Source organism: Ptychodera flava, chromosome 20 (assembly GCF_041260155.1).
Source record: "Ptychodera flava strain L36383 chromosome 20, AS_Pfla_20210202, whole genome shotgun sequence".
In the NCBI taxonomy this organism is placed as follows: Eukaryota; Metazoa; Hemichordata; class Enteropneusta; family Ptychoderidae; genus Ptychodera; species Ptychodera flava.
In genome coordinates this window covers 21,379,171-21,395,254 of record NC_091947.1, presented here as the reverse complement: position 1 = coordinate 21,395,254, position 16,084 = coordinate 21,379,171, and the positions used below count along the sequence as shown (strand labels likewise).

The window sequence follows — 16,084 nt, the reverse complement described above, 5'->3', positions numbered from 1 at the left end:
CTATATGATTTTTTTATGAAACTGTCCTTCCTCTCTGCAGAAAGATCGCGGGAAGAAATGATGATTACCAATGAAAGTGCCAATGATTTACAAATTTACGGAAAGATTGGCCGATATAAGTTCGTTGATTTAGACGTCTAACAATTGCTCGGCTCTCAATGCGGTGTGCTTTGATATTTGTTTCTTTTTTTATTATTTTATTTTTTCTTCAATGTTTTCCTGCACTGTATGTCGTGTGATCGCGTTTGTAAAATTTAGTTTATCATTCAGTATGCACGGGGCCAAAATTGTGTTACTCTACGCAGGCAGCCACCCGGCCGAGTCTAAAGTTTACTCCGATATATTCAAAGTGGATATTATATTATCAAATGTTATAGACACCCTAACTTTTCCAACCACAGAGACAAACTTTGAAAAAAATGCGACAAGCTCTAAGACTTTCCCGCCCATACGTGTGTACGTGTAAGTGTACGTACACCAAATATGAATAATTAGAGGTTATCAGTTAATAACCGATTTATCATATATCCATGCCAATAATTTAAAAAGAAATACGGGTGAAATGTTTTTTTGGGGCTCTATTTTATTTTGAAACAGGGAAATATATATATAAACAGGCATAAACTATGCGACTTTTCCACCACGATGCCACTGTATCCACGAGCGATCCGCACAATTCCTACATATCACTGAACACCATAGAAAAAGATACCGGAACTTAATTAACAAAAGTTGCATGAGAAGAAATACTCATAGGGTCAAACAAGATATACAATCATTGAAATGATGATCCCCGGTGTCATTGACCTTATGTGACCCACATCGACTGACGAGCGGATAGTTCATGTCAGAAGGTCAACTTTTTCCATCCCAGAAGTCAGTATTCAAAATGGCTGGTGCCAAGCTCTGACATCGGCGACGGAGAGTGATGTCTGTGCTACAGTATTTGTTGATATCTCAATATTCTTCTGGAATTTATTTCTAAAATTTCGTCGCGTTAACGGTCGCGTGTACTTTAGCGTCCCATGGTTGTGCGCCACCTTTCCAGAGATGGCCAATGAGCCGACGCCTGCAGCCACAGCGGGAACTTCCGAGACTGATGGAGTGCAACCAACTTCGGAAAACGGTGATCCCACATATAAACCAATAGAGAAGTGTGATGTCGGACTGCTTATAAGCAATGTTAGAAGCCTCGAGTCGCTCTCTGAACCCGTGGTGCAAATTTTAAAGACAATGGCGTACATATTAAGGTATTGTATACAACAAACCAAACAAATGATCGTGCCTCAACGCTACTAAAACAAGGAAGTAGGCTTGCCTGTCTCATTCATTCGCCTATGTCCACAGCAAGACACACTAGACCAAATGGGAGAAAGCCTCCCGATCGCAAATGACCCAATCCCCTTCGATCAGGAGGATTTCTCCCAATTTAGAATAGTTTTGACCGACTAGTTCTGCGCAATTTAATAACGTTTACTGTTGTCTAGGAAATAAAAAATAAACGTTTTCAAACCGTTATAAATCTTTGAAAAAATCTCCTTTTTGGGAGATTGTTTTCGAGACTGCTGTATTAAAATACATGTAACTTATTTAGATTGTCTCCCAATGTGGTGGATTTCTCTCATTAATTTCGGTCAAGTATACCTTGCTGTAACCAGTCCCGGGTAGTTCTCTGATATACAGCATGGGCTACTTCATAAAGAGGTCACCTCGACCCCTGTCCGTTTTGACCCAGTAATTGACACTTTCTTGGTTGTGGTCACCTCAACCCTGGTACCCAAGTCACTTCAACCTTGTCACACTTCTCTTTTATTTATTTATTTATTTATTTATTTATTTATTTATTTATTTATTTATTTATTTATTTATTATACTTTCTCACCGGCATTCAAAGTTTACAAGACTGAATATAGACACCCAAAAATAATAACACAACTATACTGCAAGAGAAAACCCCTTTGCACCACATACAAAGTCAAGACTAAAAACAGAAGCCAATAAATGGTTAAGACAAACAGGCGTCAAACACCTCTCGCACTGTCCCACCACACATCAAAAATGGAAAAAAAAAAATGAAAGGACAGCGACTAACAAAAAAAAAATGGTCATCAAACATTCACATAATAAAAACAAAAAATGTCAGATAGAAACTCACACAGGAGCAAATTACGTTGGATGACAACTGTGACAGCGGCATGTTGTTATCCATGTTATCTCCCGTTATATGACAATATTTTACTGAACACATCATGCAGCTTGCCAGGGAGAAAACATAATTCAGGCAAACTACAGCCCAGTGCCTGTGCATGTATGTATGTAGTGGCGATTGGCTGTGAACAGCAATACAAGGGATCTGTCTACGGAGCTTTTGGTACATGGCACATTCCCGTGCTATTAAACTTATCAGGGCTGACAGGGTCGAAACGGTCAGGGCTCGAGGTGACCAGAAGCCAGCTAACTCCATGATGATATTTATCATAGTCTAGGTGAGGGGATGGTGATCGTAGGGAGCAAAAAATATCCAAAATTGTTTTAACCAGTATATTGATTAACAGTATATTGATTATATGCTATTTGTAGTCTTTACTACAACTGTAAACTGCGCTGTGAAATCTTGTCCTAATGACTTCACCATCAGTGGAAATATGGGTTGAATTTGAATGTTACGTTTTTTTCTGAAACAATCATTATTAGGGTAATCTTTCTTCTGATCTGTCTAGTTTTTCTCTTGTTACATCTTTTTCCTGCATTTTTTGAATTCTGCTGCGGTAGGTAACCTGTCTCCGTTCTCAAACATTAGGGGACGACTGCATTAACTTGCATGGTAACTGAAACCCGAGTCCTTGCCTTAGCAACTCGGGTGACAAACAGAAGACTTTTAATCCCCAAGGTGTGAATGTTCCATTGTTATGTTTATCTAATCCAGCTGGTGTTATTGTTGTGCCTCGTAGGAAAGGCAGGTCTGTGAAATTGATCCTCTAGGGAAGTAAGGGTATTCCTAAGTTAATGGAGCCTTCTCGTAATGATATCTTCATAACTTGATCACTCCAAGCTTCGAATGTTCTGAAAGGAAATATATAATTTAAAAAAATAGAGTTTATAATGTATTCATGTGAACGTCATAATTTAAAATTATTCAAATCTATTAAAATGTTTCAAGTGTCATGCTTCATCTTGATAAGACCCTTCTTCATGTTATATTGAATGTTTTCCTTTTGGATACATTATTGCATAGTCACATGGAGATTATTGCATAGTCACATGGAGATTGATTACATTACTGTTATGAAGCTGCATGGGGCTATGTAGACTAAGGGGTGCTCCATAAGATCTTTTGAAGAAGTTTTGCAGAAAAATGACAAAAACATTAAAGGCTTATTACCTTGTTGTTTTTTCAAAAAAGAAATATGTTCAAATGACAGTCAGGAGGAAAAAAATAAATTATGGAAAAAATGTACGCAGGTTATTCAAAATCTGGAAAAAAAATTCAAATTTTTGAATCGTAATTAATTTGCATGTTGGCATTTTGACCATTCTTCTCCGTAGACCACAGGGGCTCATAAGTGGCTATTTAAGTCAATATTACAGCGTTTTTCTTTCTTTTTCAATGTTACAAATAAACTAGCTGAATAGCACAAAACTTGTGTAGCTGTCTTTTGTGTAGCTTGTATTGACATGTATAGTGCGCCCTCAATGGGGAATGTGATCATATTTAAATACGACCTTTAGTTCCGTGACCTCTAGCCAATTCCTCTGGCCATGCCTACTGGCCATGCGTACAGACGTCGCTGTGTTTACTGGGAAATTAGTACAGTAAGCATAGCGAGGGCAGGGCAGGAAGTAGGCATGGCTAGAGCCGGGCCTAGAGGTCACGGAACTAAAGATCACATTTACGAGGATGCACTATACATGCCAATACATGCTACACAAAAGACAGCTACACAAGTGTTGTGCTCTTCAGCTGGATTATTTGTAACATTGAAAAAGAAAGAAAAACGCTGTCATATTGACTTAAATAGGCACTTATGAGGCCCTGTTCGTAGACCTGATGATATAACGGTATTTTTGAATTTCTAATTAATTTCTGTTTTGATATTTTGCCTCTGCAGCTGGGATTTTCCTGCTCTGACTGTTCTATCATGGGTACTTTGCAATTTACTGTGTGTCACAACTACAAAAGGTGAGAAAATAACGGAAAAGTTTCCTTCACTTACAACTAGCTACAGTATAAATATCCGAAGGTAGTCATTTATATTACAAGGGATAATGTTTCATGCCTATTACATTAACAGAGTTGAAAAATGTTACCGGTATATCCATTGTGAAAGCATTAAGTTCATTGAGATGAACGATGCTGCATTCATTGTGCATTCATTGACTGCATTTATCTGTGACAGCAATGTTGTAAAAGATGATAATTACACCTGTTACTCTTAGATGTGCACAGATGCCAGTGGCTGAAATAAAAAGATTAAATTGGATTTACACACTGAATGGGTAGCTTCAGTATTCTCTATAAAGTTCCTTTTACCTGTTATGTTGTCCATATTAATACTCTGTTACGATCACCAGCCTCTGAACTGGTTGAAATGCATCACAGTGAACAGTGGGCTCAAACTAAAGGATTGTTGCTCATTTAAGTGAAACTCACTGCATTTTGATGAAACCCTGTCCCATCTCACCTACAGTAAAGTTGTGCAAAAATCTTGTGACAAAAGTAAACAATAAAGCACACCCAGCTGTGGTATACCACAAGATTTTGACCCGTTCATGACATATATGCATAGTGAGTGCATATGTAGAGTGAGCTGGCCAAAACTTAACCCATACTGAGGAGGTTTATTGCTGTTATATTACAACAGTACATCAAATTTCTGGCATGAAACTTCGAAAAAGGACTTTTTCTGTAGCTGAGAGCTTGCGCGTGTTTCAACCCTGATATATTGCATATAGTTATTTTCATGTCTTAATTATCAGATTGCTGTATTTGTACCATCAAATATACTGGTATGATATAATTATTATTTGAAGCCCCCCAACCCCCATGATAGAATGTGATGTGATATTATTATCAGTACAGAATCTCTCACCCCTGGTCTCTCTCTCTCTCTCTCTCTCTCTCTCTCTCTCTCTCTCTCTCATTCTTGTATTCTAGGTCATCTACTTTGCACAGCTCTTGTCTTCATAACAACCCTCGCTGGTCTTGGGTTTGTAGCAAGAAGAACAAGGAGTAAAAGCAGAGAGAAGGGCAGAATGGAGCCCTCTATGGCGGTGCGACTGCTAACAACAACTCCACAAGATGAACAGTATCAAGAAGACTGGGAACTGAAAGAAGCTTTGTCCCAGTACAGAGAATTCATTCTAGATTTCAGGAGAGCGGTGATTTTAACCTGCAAAACGTTGCATTCTGTTTATGATGTCCTGCTTTGGCGGAGTCTTTTTGTATCAGCAGTGTAAGTCTATCTTTGTGATCTTTGTGAGCTCTAATTGGGTCAGGATAAGAGTCCATGTCTCAGTTCATGTACCAATGCCTGTACCTGTGTTCTTTGTAAAAGGTGTGTACAGTCGACAGCTGCCTCATACCTTTGACATTTGCCCTTTAGCCTCGGGCCCTTAGCTGTTATGAAATTATATTCCACAGCACTTGAACCAGTGGCTACGTTACTGTTTCAGGCTTAGAAAGCACAAGGGACTGTTGATAGTCTGTAAAAGGTTGAAAGTATAAACTTCTAATCATTTTGTCCTATTGTTTTGAGCAGTTGATATTTAATGGACCTAAATGAGGTTAAGATGCTGAAGAAATATCTTCTACTGAGCAATGGGGCAAAAGAAGTTGTGTTTGTATACAAACAGGGTATCAAAGCTGATGCTGTATGTAGCTCTCACTCAATACTCATCTACTGTCAAAAATAGCACATCAGCCAAACTGATAATGCGACCCCTAACAGACTTACTCAAACTGGCAGAGTTCTGCTTTTCTTGTCCCTTGACTATTGCCGTTGAATAATTACAGAGAACGCACGTCTCTGATTTCAGGTTTTACATAGGTTGCTTTTCAACAGTACTCAGTCTGTATTTCCTACCACTGTATTGGACGACCACAGCTGCCGTCAACATTCTCTTCCTGTCCAACGGGAAGCTTTTCAAAATACTTACATCCAAAGGTACTCGGATCAAGCGGAGTTTCAGCCTGAGAAGAATGTCTGTGGCAGATCAAAAGGCTGATCTAGAGGTGAAAGCTGAGGTGAGGTTGATAAAAGTTGGAACAAAATCACAATATCAGGAAATGTGTCCCTGAGAATGCTGTCAAGAGAGTGGTAATAGGTCAGAGAAAATTTGTCGCCATGGTATTTTTTGCTCTTCAATTTCATCAAAATATTCCTGGCAATATGTCAGATGATATGTATGTATATTACATAAATATGCTCTTATAGTGTGCACAAATGTGATTTTGTCTTTCTTTCAAATAGCATTAGTCAATATACCATTTAACCTTGACAATGACAATCTTAATTCAGAAATGGTGAAATCTGATCGCTCAGATTCACCAGCATATGTTCATACGTAAGCTCACAAATTTATTGCATGTGTCCAGGATTTTTATGGTTGAATACCAGTTCAAGAATACTGTTACACTTTGGAAATAACAAATCCAGCAAGCCTTTTACTCAGCAGCAGATATTGTGTTAAACTCAGAGCTTTCAAGGAGATTCATAGATTTTGCCGAGTAATACATCTCCTATTTTCTCAAATTGAATTTGCTTCACAAATGTCTGGTGAAAGATTATGTGAAAACAAGTGAAGCAAATCTGAAGGGATTGAGTTGTGTACTCCATCAGAAGAGCTGGCATGATATGTTGCGTCTAATCATGGTCTCAAATATGGTTCTACTGTTTTGACACGGTACATACTTGCCTCAAGTGTAATTTGCTATGTGAGGGTGATTCCATTTTCTTCTGGGTATGTGCTTCATGACACAAGTGTTGCCAGCAACCAGACATGTAAAGGAATCCAAAAATGCAATCTGAATATCTCTCATTTCATTTATACTTCAAATTATTGTCGCGCGACGAATATTTTGCATTGATCATCTGAACAGATTGCAGTCTTTGGTAAATTGTCCTGAATTTTCCCCAAACTGGATTTTGTTAATGTTGCTTTTTCATATATGCAATGACTAGCAACTAGAGTGCAATGTAATTTAAGGTCTTATAATATTAGGCTCTATTTCTGACTTGAAAATTGTATTAAATGAGGTCTTGTTTGTTGGCAGCTGACCCCATCATAGCTTGCTAGTACTGAGTACAGCAGTGGCACCCCCACAGTTAGAAGAGAACAATATACTGGTACACATATTGACTGGCCATGAGTGTAACAGTATACATATTTTGCCCGAGGGCCTGAAAGTTGCCCCAAAACAGTCTGTTTCACAAGGCTGTAGGCTGAGGGAAACAGACTGTTTTTAGTGACTCTCCAGCCCGAGGAAAAAAATGAATGGTGTCGCCCAAATATGGCCAATCAATATATGTGTGTAACACACCTCATCCAATTTCTTCAGGAAATAATCGACAAGTTCATCAGCTGTCGTCACTTGTCTCGGTCGCAAACGACACTGCCATCTTCTTGACGCATTCTAGAAAGTGCGCAAGCATAGAAGACACTCAAATTTCGCCAGTCAACATTTGTTCTTTACAGTTAACAGTTTTCGAAACTGTTAACAGGTAACTTGCTCTTTGCATGTATCAGCGTCAAAACGATGCAAACCTAATTTAGAGCCTAAAGTAACGACTCACAGAGTTTGTGTTACAAAGTGCACCATATATGGAGTACCTGTGATGTCAATTCTGCTAGGTCCTGTACATCTGCACCAGTTGAAATTAGAAAGCATTGTGATAATGTTAGTATTGCATATTTTAGCTGGAACAGTGATATAACTAACGGTATGGTACCATATTAGATTTCAGCATTAATTGTGATTGACGCGTACCCGTACATGTTACTAACAACACATTACATGTAGCTCATCATTCAAGCCACATTCCTTTGCATACTCTCTTCTAGGTGCCAACATTGAAAATTAATTCCATTGCAACTGATTCTGACAATGAAAAGGCATCAGAAGATGTGCAATTTAATAATTTTGATGTAAGTTCTCGAAAAACAGTAAGTTCATCGTAGCGTACAACTATAGGTTGCATTTGCTGGGCAAATATGAATTTCATACATGTATGTACACATTTCATGTTTACTAACCAACAGGTAGAATTGATAATTCATGCTGCTATGTATAAGGAAATGTAAGCTTGTTGCCAAGGTGTATTAAAACTCTTTGCTTTGCATGTAGGGATATCCCAATCTACCTTTCGTGATCAGTCCCACATCTGTAATGTTTAAATAAATGCTGCCCTTGTCTTTCAAAGTATGAATTAATGGGTAATTTTTAAGTGTTACAAATATGTAAATAAAGTACATCATCATCTGCACATTTTGTCATATAAACTCAGTCCCCCCAAGCTCAATAGAAGGTGACTTGAGTGTCTTTACAACCCCAACAATGTCTACTTAGTTGTCCCAATAGCATTCAAAAACCAGGATGGCTGATTCATAACAGCTCTCTGTTTCTCTGACTGCAGCCAGAAGAAGATGCTTCTGACCCTGACCTTACCAAGGAATTGGATCCGTCCAAAGGCAGCAGCAAAACGAGCATGGTCGATCGATTCAGAGAGTTGCGTCAGCGGCACAAGAAACTCAACAGCGGAACCTGCAACAATTGTAACGTTACCTTCACAACACTTTTGAAAAGGAGGGTAAGTCTTCACAATCTTCGTTTATAGTCTTCGTTCGTAAGCTTGTGAAAATTTCAGCAAAAAAAATATGCAATATCAGAAATGGTGTAACTTTCCATTGACTGTAACCTCACCTGCATCAATAGAAGCACAGCTTTGCTTTAACCCTTTCACGATCATGGTTTGGCCCAAACCCATTGTTATTTATGGTGATGGTCTCCTGCATTACAGGGATTAGGGGGCAAACACCACAAAGTGATACTAGGGTTTACCAAAATTAATTGATGAAGGGACAACCAGAATGTTCATTTTTACTCAGACACTGGAAAAAGAGACTATCTATTCTCTCATTTTGCTCGATAACTTTCTACTGAAATTTGTGTTTTTCATCAACAGCACACATAGACACACGGAAATGACAGATATTGAAATGTGTAAACAAGAAAGCTTTCAATTTTATATAGTTGATGCTGTAAGACACCAGTCTTTTGGACTGATGTAGACATGATTTACTTTCCATGGATCCAGTGAAACTCATGTAATTTCCCAGCAGTTATATCATAGCAGATTGCAAGATTGTATTGATACATGTATATGAAAAGATAGTAAACATTTAAAAAGTTGATATGTCAGCAAAAATGAAAAGATAGCTGAGTTGTCATCAGTAAATTTACTGCAATGGTTCTTGGGAAATTGGTGCAAAGTTCATCGCCATAGCACCTTATCACTGACCTTCATGTGTACATTCAATAACAACCACCGTGAGCCTAGTAAACTAAACATCCTTGAAAAACAAAACAAAACTGCAATATGTGGTTTCCCATAATTTATGCACGAGAACCAAAATGCATATTCTAAAACACAACTTTGTAAACATGTTCATTTATATGAAAAGGTATGACACATACACAAACCCAATCTCTGCAGAATAGAGATCCCTTATTTCTTCTGCTCCAGGAACAAACCAAGACAGATCTTTAGAATATCTTAGAACATTAAATCAGCCCAAAAGGCCCATGAAAACCAGCATGGTTGTAATGTTAGGTAAACAAGATAATGGAAAAGAGGCTCTTTGCTGAGAATGGGATAAAGTCTCTTTTGTGTACGTTTTTCATTAAGCTTGTTTGATATAAAAAGTAGTTTGTGTCATTTGACATCTTAAAACATGCTGAAATATGTGCACAAACTCAACTCTGCTTGCAGCCAGACAAGATTAAAACTTCAGTAAAATATTTTACGGTCTGTACCAAAAAATCAAGTCAGTGTACAACTCTCACCATGCATAGCTGAACATACACTGTTACTGGGTACATAAAGTTTGGACGTCATGCAATCTTTTGAAATGAAATCTTAAAGGGACAAAGCCAGCCATTTTTCATGAATTTTGTTTGATACAAGATACTACTTATATTGTTTGACAAGTTGAAAGATACTGAATGAATAGGTGACCATGCATATATTTGACCCCGGTTTTAGACACGATACATGAAGCCATCGCGAAAATGAATTGATTTATTCATTTTTGTGATGGTTTTCTTTAATTTGTCTATAATAACCGGGGTCAAATATATGCATGGTCACCCATTCATTCAGTATCTTTCAACATGTCAAACAATATAAGTAGTATCTCGTATCAAACAAAATTCATGAAAAATGGCCGACTTTGTCCCTTTAATTTGTGGCGTCTTTCATACAGATAAAGATAGCAGCTTTCCCTTACCTAATATCATTGCAATGTTTATTTGTCATAGGAATGCTAGTTGCAAAAGGAAAAATCCATTTTGTATAAAGGTTACAAACATAATCATCTGTTTGCATTAAGCAAAGGGGTAATTTTGAACATTTTGCAGTTATGTACCATCATCATTTTGAACACTGAGTGACTCTATGCAAGTACTAGTATTCCATGTTTTCTTGATATCCCCCAAAAAGGTAAAAAAAAGCGGTGTTGTCCCTTTAGGCACTGAGTGACTCTATGCAAGTACTAGTATTCCATGTTTTCTTGATATCTCAAAAAAAGGTAAAAAAAAGCGGCATTGTCCCTTTAGGCAGACTAATTATAAATAGTACCGGTATGCCACATATACCATGCATTTACTGTTTCACAACTTCCAGCTTTGTTTTCTTCTTTGCAGAGATATTGCAGGCATTGTGGCAACCACTTTTGTTCCAAATGTTGCAATAAGAAAGTACCTCGTTCAGTCTTCGGGGCAACAGGTAAGACTCGGACTGTCACAAATAAATGTTACCTTGGAAAAGTTTCATTGAATACGTTGGCAAAAATTGTAAATTCTGCGATAATTTAATGTTTATGTCAAAATCTTACCAACACCACAAGCTGTGACTGAGAGTGGCAGAATAATGGCATAGTGTCATCACAGTATCAGTCTGTGTTCCCTAACCTTACTTTGAATATATGCAGACCCATCTGCCATATCACTGCTTCCTGTATGATTTATTAAGTTATTTTTACAACAGTGCTGTATAATCTTGACATATTAGACGAGGCTGTCAATTTTGACAGTCTTTTCACTATGCCTTGTAAAGCTGCCATTTAGTGTGTGCCTCGAAATTGAAAGACTTACAATGTTTGCTCAAACTTTCCGTGAGGAGACTTTAAATCTTTTCATTTTAAAATCAAGGGTCACCTTATAAAATTAAGTACTAGAGAAACACATTATCCAATACCGACACATGAAATTCAAAATGGCTGCTAACCTTGTGTTTATTCTATGGGGAGAGATTTCATTTTCAATTTTTATAAACTAAATAAATGAAAACTATATTTACTGGCATGAGCTTTCAAATGAGTTCCCATAATGGGTAGATCAGAATGTAAAAGCACCGTCCCTCTAGTGATAGAGGGACGGTGGTAAAAGTTAGATAATCCTGAAGTGCATTCCCTTTAACTGACAAGGCTTGGAAATAGTCTTGTGCTATGTAATCACTGAATATACATGCATGATATACTTTCATTATCATCACAGCGATAGTACAACTAACTCTACCTGTCCTTTGCAGCCTTTCTGTGTATAGCAGGATAGTAAGCTGAAAATGGGAAAATCATGATCATTTTCTGCATAATTCATTTTTGGCATTTATTCTTGCAAGTAATTCTGCCCCATTCAATAAATCAAATAAATCTGTCTGCATCGTTTTCACTGTAGCCCCAGCGGCGCACACGGAGAAGGAACTGGTGTGTAACACTTGCTACAGCGCTCTCCTCGGAGACGAAATTCCGATGGCCAGGTGATGAGCTCATTTCCTCACAGCATGTGCAATAAGTCTGCAGTACCGACGACGTTTCTCTACAAAATGCGTGTGCAACAGCTATTTGTGGGATTAAAAGTCAATGCATTAACTTTTTAATCAGTAGCGCTATCGTGTGTCTTGGGAATGTGCATCTAATTTACATAAATTATTCAGATGCAAATTATAATCAGTGATTGGCATTCTAAGAGGCAACTCCTTCAAATTTTGCATGATCAAGAAAGACGAGGCAGATTTTAACATTTTTAATAAATTAACAGGCAATGTCTGGTGTAATATCTGTTAGCTATGTCAAAATGTCACAAACTATTTTGCCGAGAAGAAGTAATTTATTATTATATAGTCCTGAAATTTTTAACAGGTTGTAAATTTACTGTGAATGCTTTCATATTTTATACAAATTTTAGCAATTTAGTGCAGGTTTTTCAAAAGAAAGGACTGCTTGATAAACAAATCACTTTATAAGAATGGACAATTTGCTGGCTAAAGGTAAAATGCGCCTCGAAAGTGAAAGACTTAAACTCAATAAAACTTTACGCCATTCTCTTACCAAATCAAGAATAAGAATCAGAGGTCACAATGACAAAGTGTGGTTCTAGACAAAGAAATTACCTGACGATTGTTGATGCTTGAAATTCAAAATGGCCACCATCCCAGTGTTTGATTTTTGTCAAAAACTTAGTGAAAAGTTTTCCTACTCCAAGAAGTTTAACTGAGCTAAACAAGTGGTGGACCAGAAAAGCATTCAAAAAATTGAGAGTCCGAATATCTGTCCCTGAGGTGCATTCTACCTTTAATTTTGATGAGCATTGAACTTTGGTAACTCTTAATGACAGCAATGAAAGTATTAGTATCAATCAAATCTTCTCAATCCCCATCACAGCAATTAAGGAGCAAATGAAGTAAGCATTCAGCGTTTTGATATTTATCAAAACATATTTTGAACAAATTACAGATCACAACATCTTGGGTTGACCAGAAATACCACCAGTAATGTGTGGATTAATGTACTCATTCTTACAACTCTGAAATAACCTCACTTAGTCAGAAATTACAAGGTTCATACTTGTTTCTTAATGTATTTAAATTGCTCGAAATATTGCCTGCTTGTGGCAGCTCCCCATGGATAGGATTGATAGCTTTGGTTAACATGATGCACATATTATACTGCTCTGTTGGGTATTGCCCTATCTGTCTTTTATTAATTCCAGGGGTATCTCAATAGCACCCTGGAAATCTTGAATCTGCTTGTATTCTTCAGTACTTTCTGTTTTTGGTTCTAATAAGATATTGTTTTCAGTAATTCAACAGGGTGGCTGAAGAGATAATCAAGCATTGATATCCAGAAACCAATGGTTGTTTTGTTTTCATATTTCAATGTAGTATTTGTTAGCCTTATTCATAAGGATCTGTCCCTAGTTGGCAATATTTCAGGCAAATTTTCACACATTTTGAAAAAAAGATTGTAACCCAGGTCAGTGAGTAGGCAAGTCGCTTCTGTATATGTCACTCAAATTTTTACGAGGAGTAAATTTAAAATCAGTATTCACTTTTGTCAGGTTTAAGTTCACACTTACGTGTTACTCTGATATCTATGCTTTTGTTCTTAATTAATATTTACATTCACTGTTTCATGATGAAGGCCTACAATTCCTTTATTTGTTTTTCTTATTTTGTCATAATTTTTTTGCCCCTTTGAACTTTTAAAAAAATTTATTAAACATTGATTAAATTTATTAAAAGAGAAAATTACAAAACAAAATGTGTAACTCTGCATATAAGAAAGTTTAGACTGAATTATTCAAAGTTGACATATCTCCTCAAATATAACATTCTCTTTTCAAATACTAAAATGATAGCCCTTTGCAAACCTACATCTTAGGTGGTTCTTTTTGAGTGTTAGTGAAAATTTCACCCACTCACAGTCATTTACCCAGTGTTCAAATCCACCAGCATAATAATTATGTCAGGAAAATAAGATCAAAGTAGAAGTGAGAGAACGCAGGAGTGTCTTGTTTGAAAACATGATTATTGTAGCGATAATGTATGGCATAGTGAAGACTTTTGTTTGTGTGTCTGCTGGGATTTTGTATATTGAGAGCAAGGTTTGCGGCATGTACATTTATCAAAAGTGTTGATTCTTAGTTGTGTATGCTGTATCGATGCAACGGATAACTGAGTCTGAAAGCTAGTATTATCTCCATAGTCTTTGCTCTCTGCATTGTGAACTGAACGTACTAGCAAAAACGTAAATGAAGTATGTCAAGTTCTTTAAGTATGCCAAGTTGTTTCAGTCAATTTTGCATCTTGTTTGTAAAGTTTTAGCAAACTCTTCAGACAGTTTAAACAATGGCATGTGTGCTCACTAATGTTTACAAGAGAGTTTTTCATCTGATTTTACTGACAACTTTTTCATTGGGAGACTAGAGTACATCTTGCTGGTGTTGGTGGTTGGTCTTATTAGCTAGGATCCTCATCCACTCTCCTGGGTCATAAGGTATCAGCTTTTTTTGTTCTACACTGTATTTATTCTATGTTGACTTGACAAATTGTCATCCCTTGTGTTTGTCCAGTGAACACCCTTCTGTTCAACTTTTGTGAGAGCTTCACTGATGTGCCAAGTTCAAAGAAATCTGTGTGTCCTTACAGGGGTAGTATGCACCTTGAGAGCCACAATTTTTATGTTCACTCATTTGGGACCTTATCACCCCTTTGGTCTGATATTGAACTTGATCTTTTCCATCGAAAATAACGGGTGACACAATACTTTAAATGGTATTTTTGTATTGGGAAGCAAAAAATCAAGAGATCATTGTATATTATAGAGGAGAATATTTTATATCTGTTTGTTTAAATCTTTGTATCGAAATAGAGCCAATGTTTCAAAGCATCTTTGAAGCAGTATGCTCATTTCATGAAATAAATAACACCAATATTTTTGCCCAGTTTAATGTACAGATAATTTTGCTTTATAAATCATTGTCTATACAGTGCATAATAAAGAGTGTGGGTGGGTTTTTTTTTTGAAAGAAACTTACCAGTCCTTTGAGGTGCATTCTTCCCAAATGGCATCCTCTGATATGTATGCAGCTTGGTTGGGCCCTGGAAATCATTATCCAGTGACCCAACCCTACCTTGATAATGAATGTGAACGTACACGTTGCATCCCAAGTTGCTCGTTGCCTTGTCCTTCCTTGTTGAAGTGTGAAGATAATGGTGTTGATGTCTTATCATGCATGTCAGGTCAGTGTATGTAATGTACTAGCTAGTTAGTGTTTTCAAATGTTGGTGCCTCGGATCTTGGTTTAATAATGTCTTCGAAATGGGCAATTTGTAGCCAAGACCTCACAGGCGTGCCAATTTAGTTTTGCAATACAGTGTTTGAGATCAGATGTGTTTTGGAGGGTGTCTATTGATTTGCACCAGTAGATCATTTCCTTGCGGCAAAATTTCCATGCTTCACAAGTTACATGTGAAGTGTACACATTGAACATGTGTCTCTGAACTGAGAATTTCAATATGTCAATCTTCTTGTGAAATATCTTTTTACATATGTTCTGCAAGTAGTGTGTACGTTTCTTGAAGAAAGTCAATTTCTTTTACTTGGTCTAGCCAAGACGATTATTTGTTGAATTTTAGCAACGTAGCTGATCTGATGGGGATGCTTTTGATGGCAAAGTACAAATAGATCACCAAGACCCCTTTACCTTGAAAGAACACCACTGTAGTCTTGATATGCACCACTGTAGTCTTGATATGTTTCATTAACAGAGAACAATGCCCTCCAACAATGAATGCATCTGATTTTCAAACATTGTTATTTCTGTCCCTAGTACTGTTTGCTTGCCTTCGACCATTTGGCAGTGTCATTGTAACCTACATGTTCTACTACATGACCTCATCCAGGAGCATGGTTTCAAATTTTACATCACCTTGATCAAGAAAGTTGAAAACATTTTTGTAGCAATTCTGGATTTCCAAATTGTTTTTTTATCAGGTGATGAGATCAGAGATGTCATGTCGTCATG

At 37.1% G+C, this 16,084-nt stretch overlaps 1 protein-coding gene across 2 annotated transcripts; it reads left to right on the top strand.

The window, feature by feature from the left end:
• Nucleotides 1-872: 872 nt before the first annotated feature.
• Nucleotides 873-15,018, top strand: LOC139120303 (protrudin-like). Of its 2 annotated transcripts, XM_070684633.1 has the most exons (8): nucleotides 873-1,250; nucleotides 4,110-4,180; nucleotides 5,156-5,453; nucleotides 6,037-6,244; nucleotides 8,062-8,145; nucleotides 8,634-8,807; nucleotides 10,922-11,003; nucleotides 11,954-15,018. In XM_070684633.1, exons 1-8 carry the CDS (start codon nucleotides 1,051-1,053, stop codon nucleotides 12,037-12,039), a joined length of 1,203 nt encoding a protein of 400 aa, XP_070540734.1. In that variant the 5' UTR covers nucleotides 873-1,050; the 3' UTR covers nucleotides 12,040-15,018. The 2 variants fall into 2 exon arrangements, with proteins under 2 accessions (XP_070540734.1, XP_070540733.1); XM_070684632.1 differs by lacking the exon at nucleotides 8,062-8,145 and having other exon boundaries at nucleotides 886-1,250; nucleotides 11,954-14,406.
• The last annotated feature ends 1,066 nt before the right edge of the window (nucleotides 15,019-16,084 follow it).

What these genes read in the sequence shown, in the direction of transcription:
- LOC139120303 (XM_070684633.1), top strand. Translation starts at nt 1,051, where the DNA reads ATGGCCAATGAGCCGACGCCTGCAGCCACAGCGGGAACTTCCGAGACT. An exon ending in AGTCTTTTTGTATCAGCAGT is followed by an intron (nt 5,454 to 6,036) that starts GTAAGTCTATCT and finishes CTCTGATTTCAG; the next exon opens with GTTTTACATAGGTTGCTTTT. An exon ending in TTCAGTCTTCGGGGCAACAG is followed by an intron (nt 11,004 to 11,953) that starts GTAAGACTCGGA and finishes TTTTCACTGTAG; the next exon opens with CCCCAGCGGCGCACACGGAG.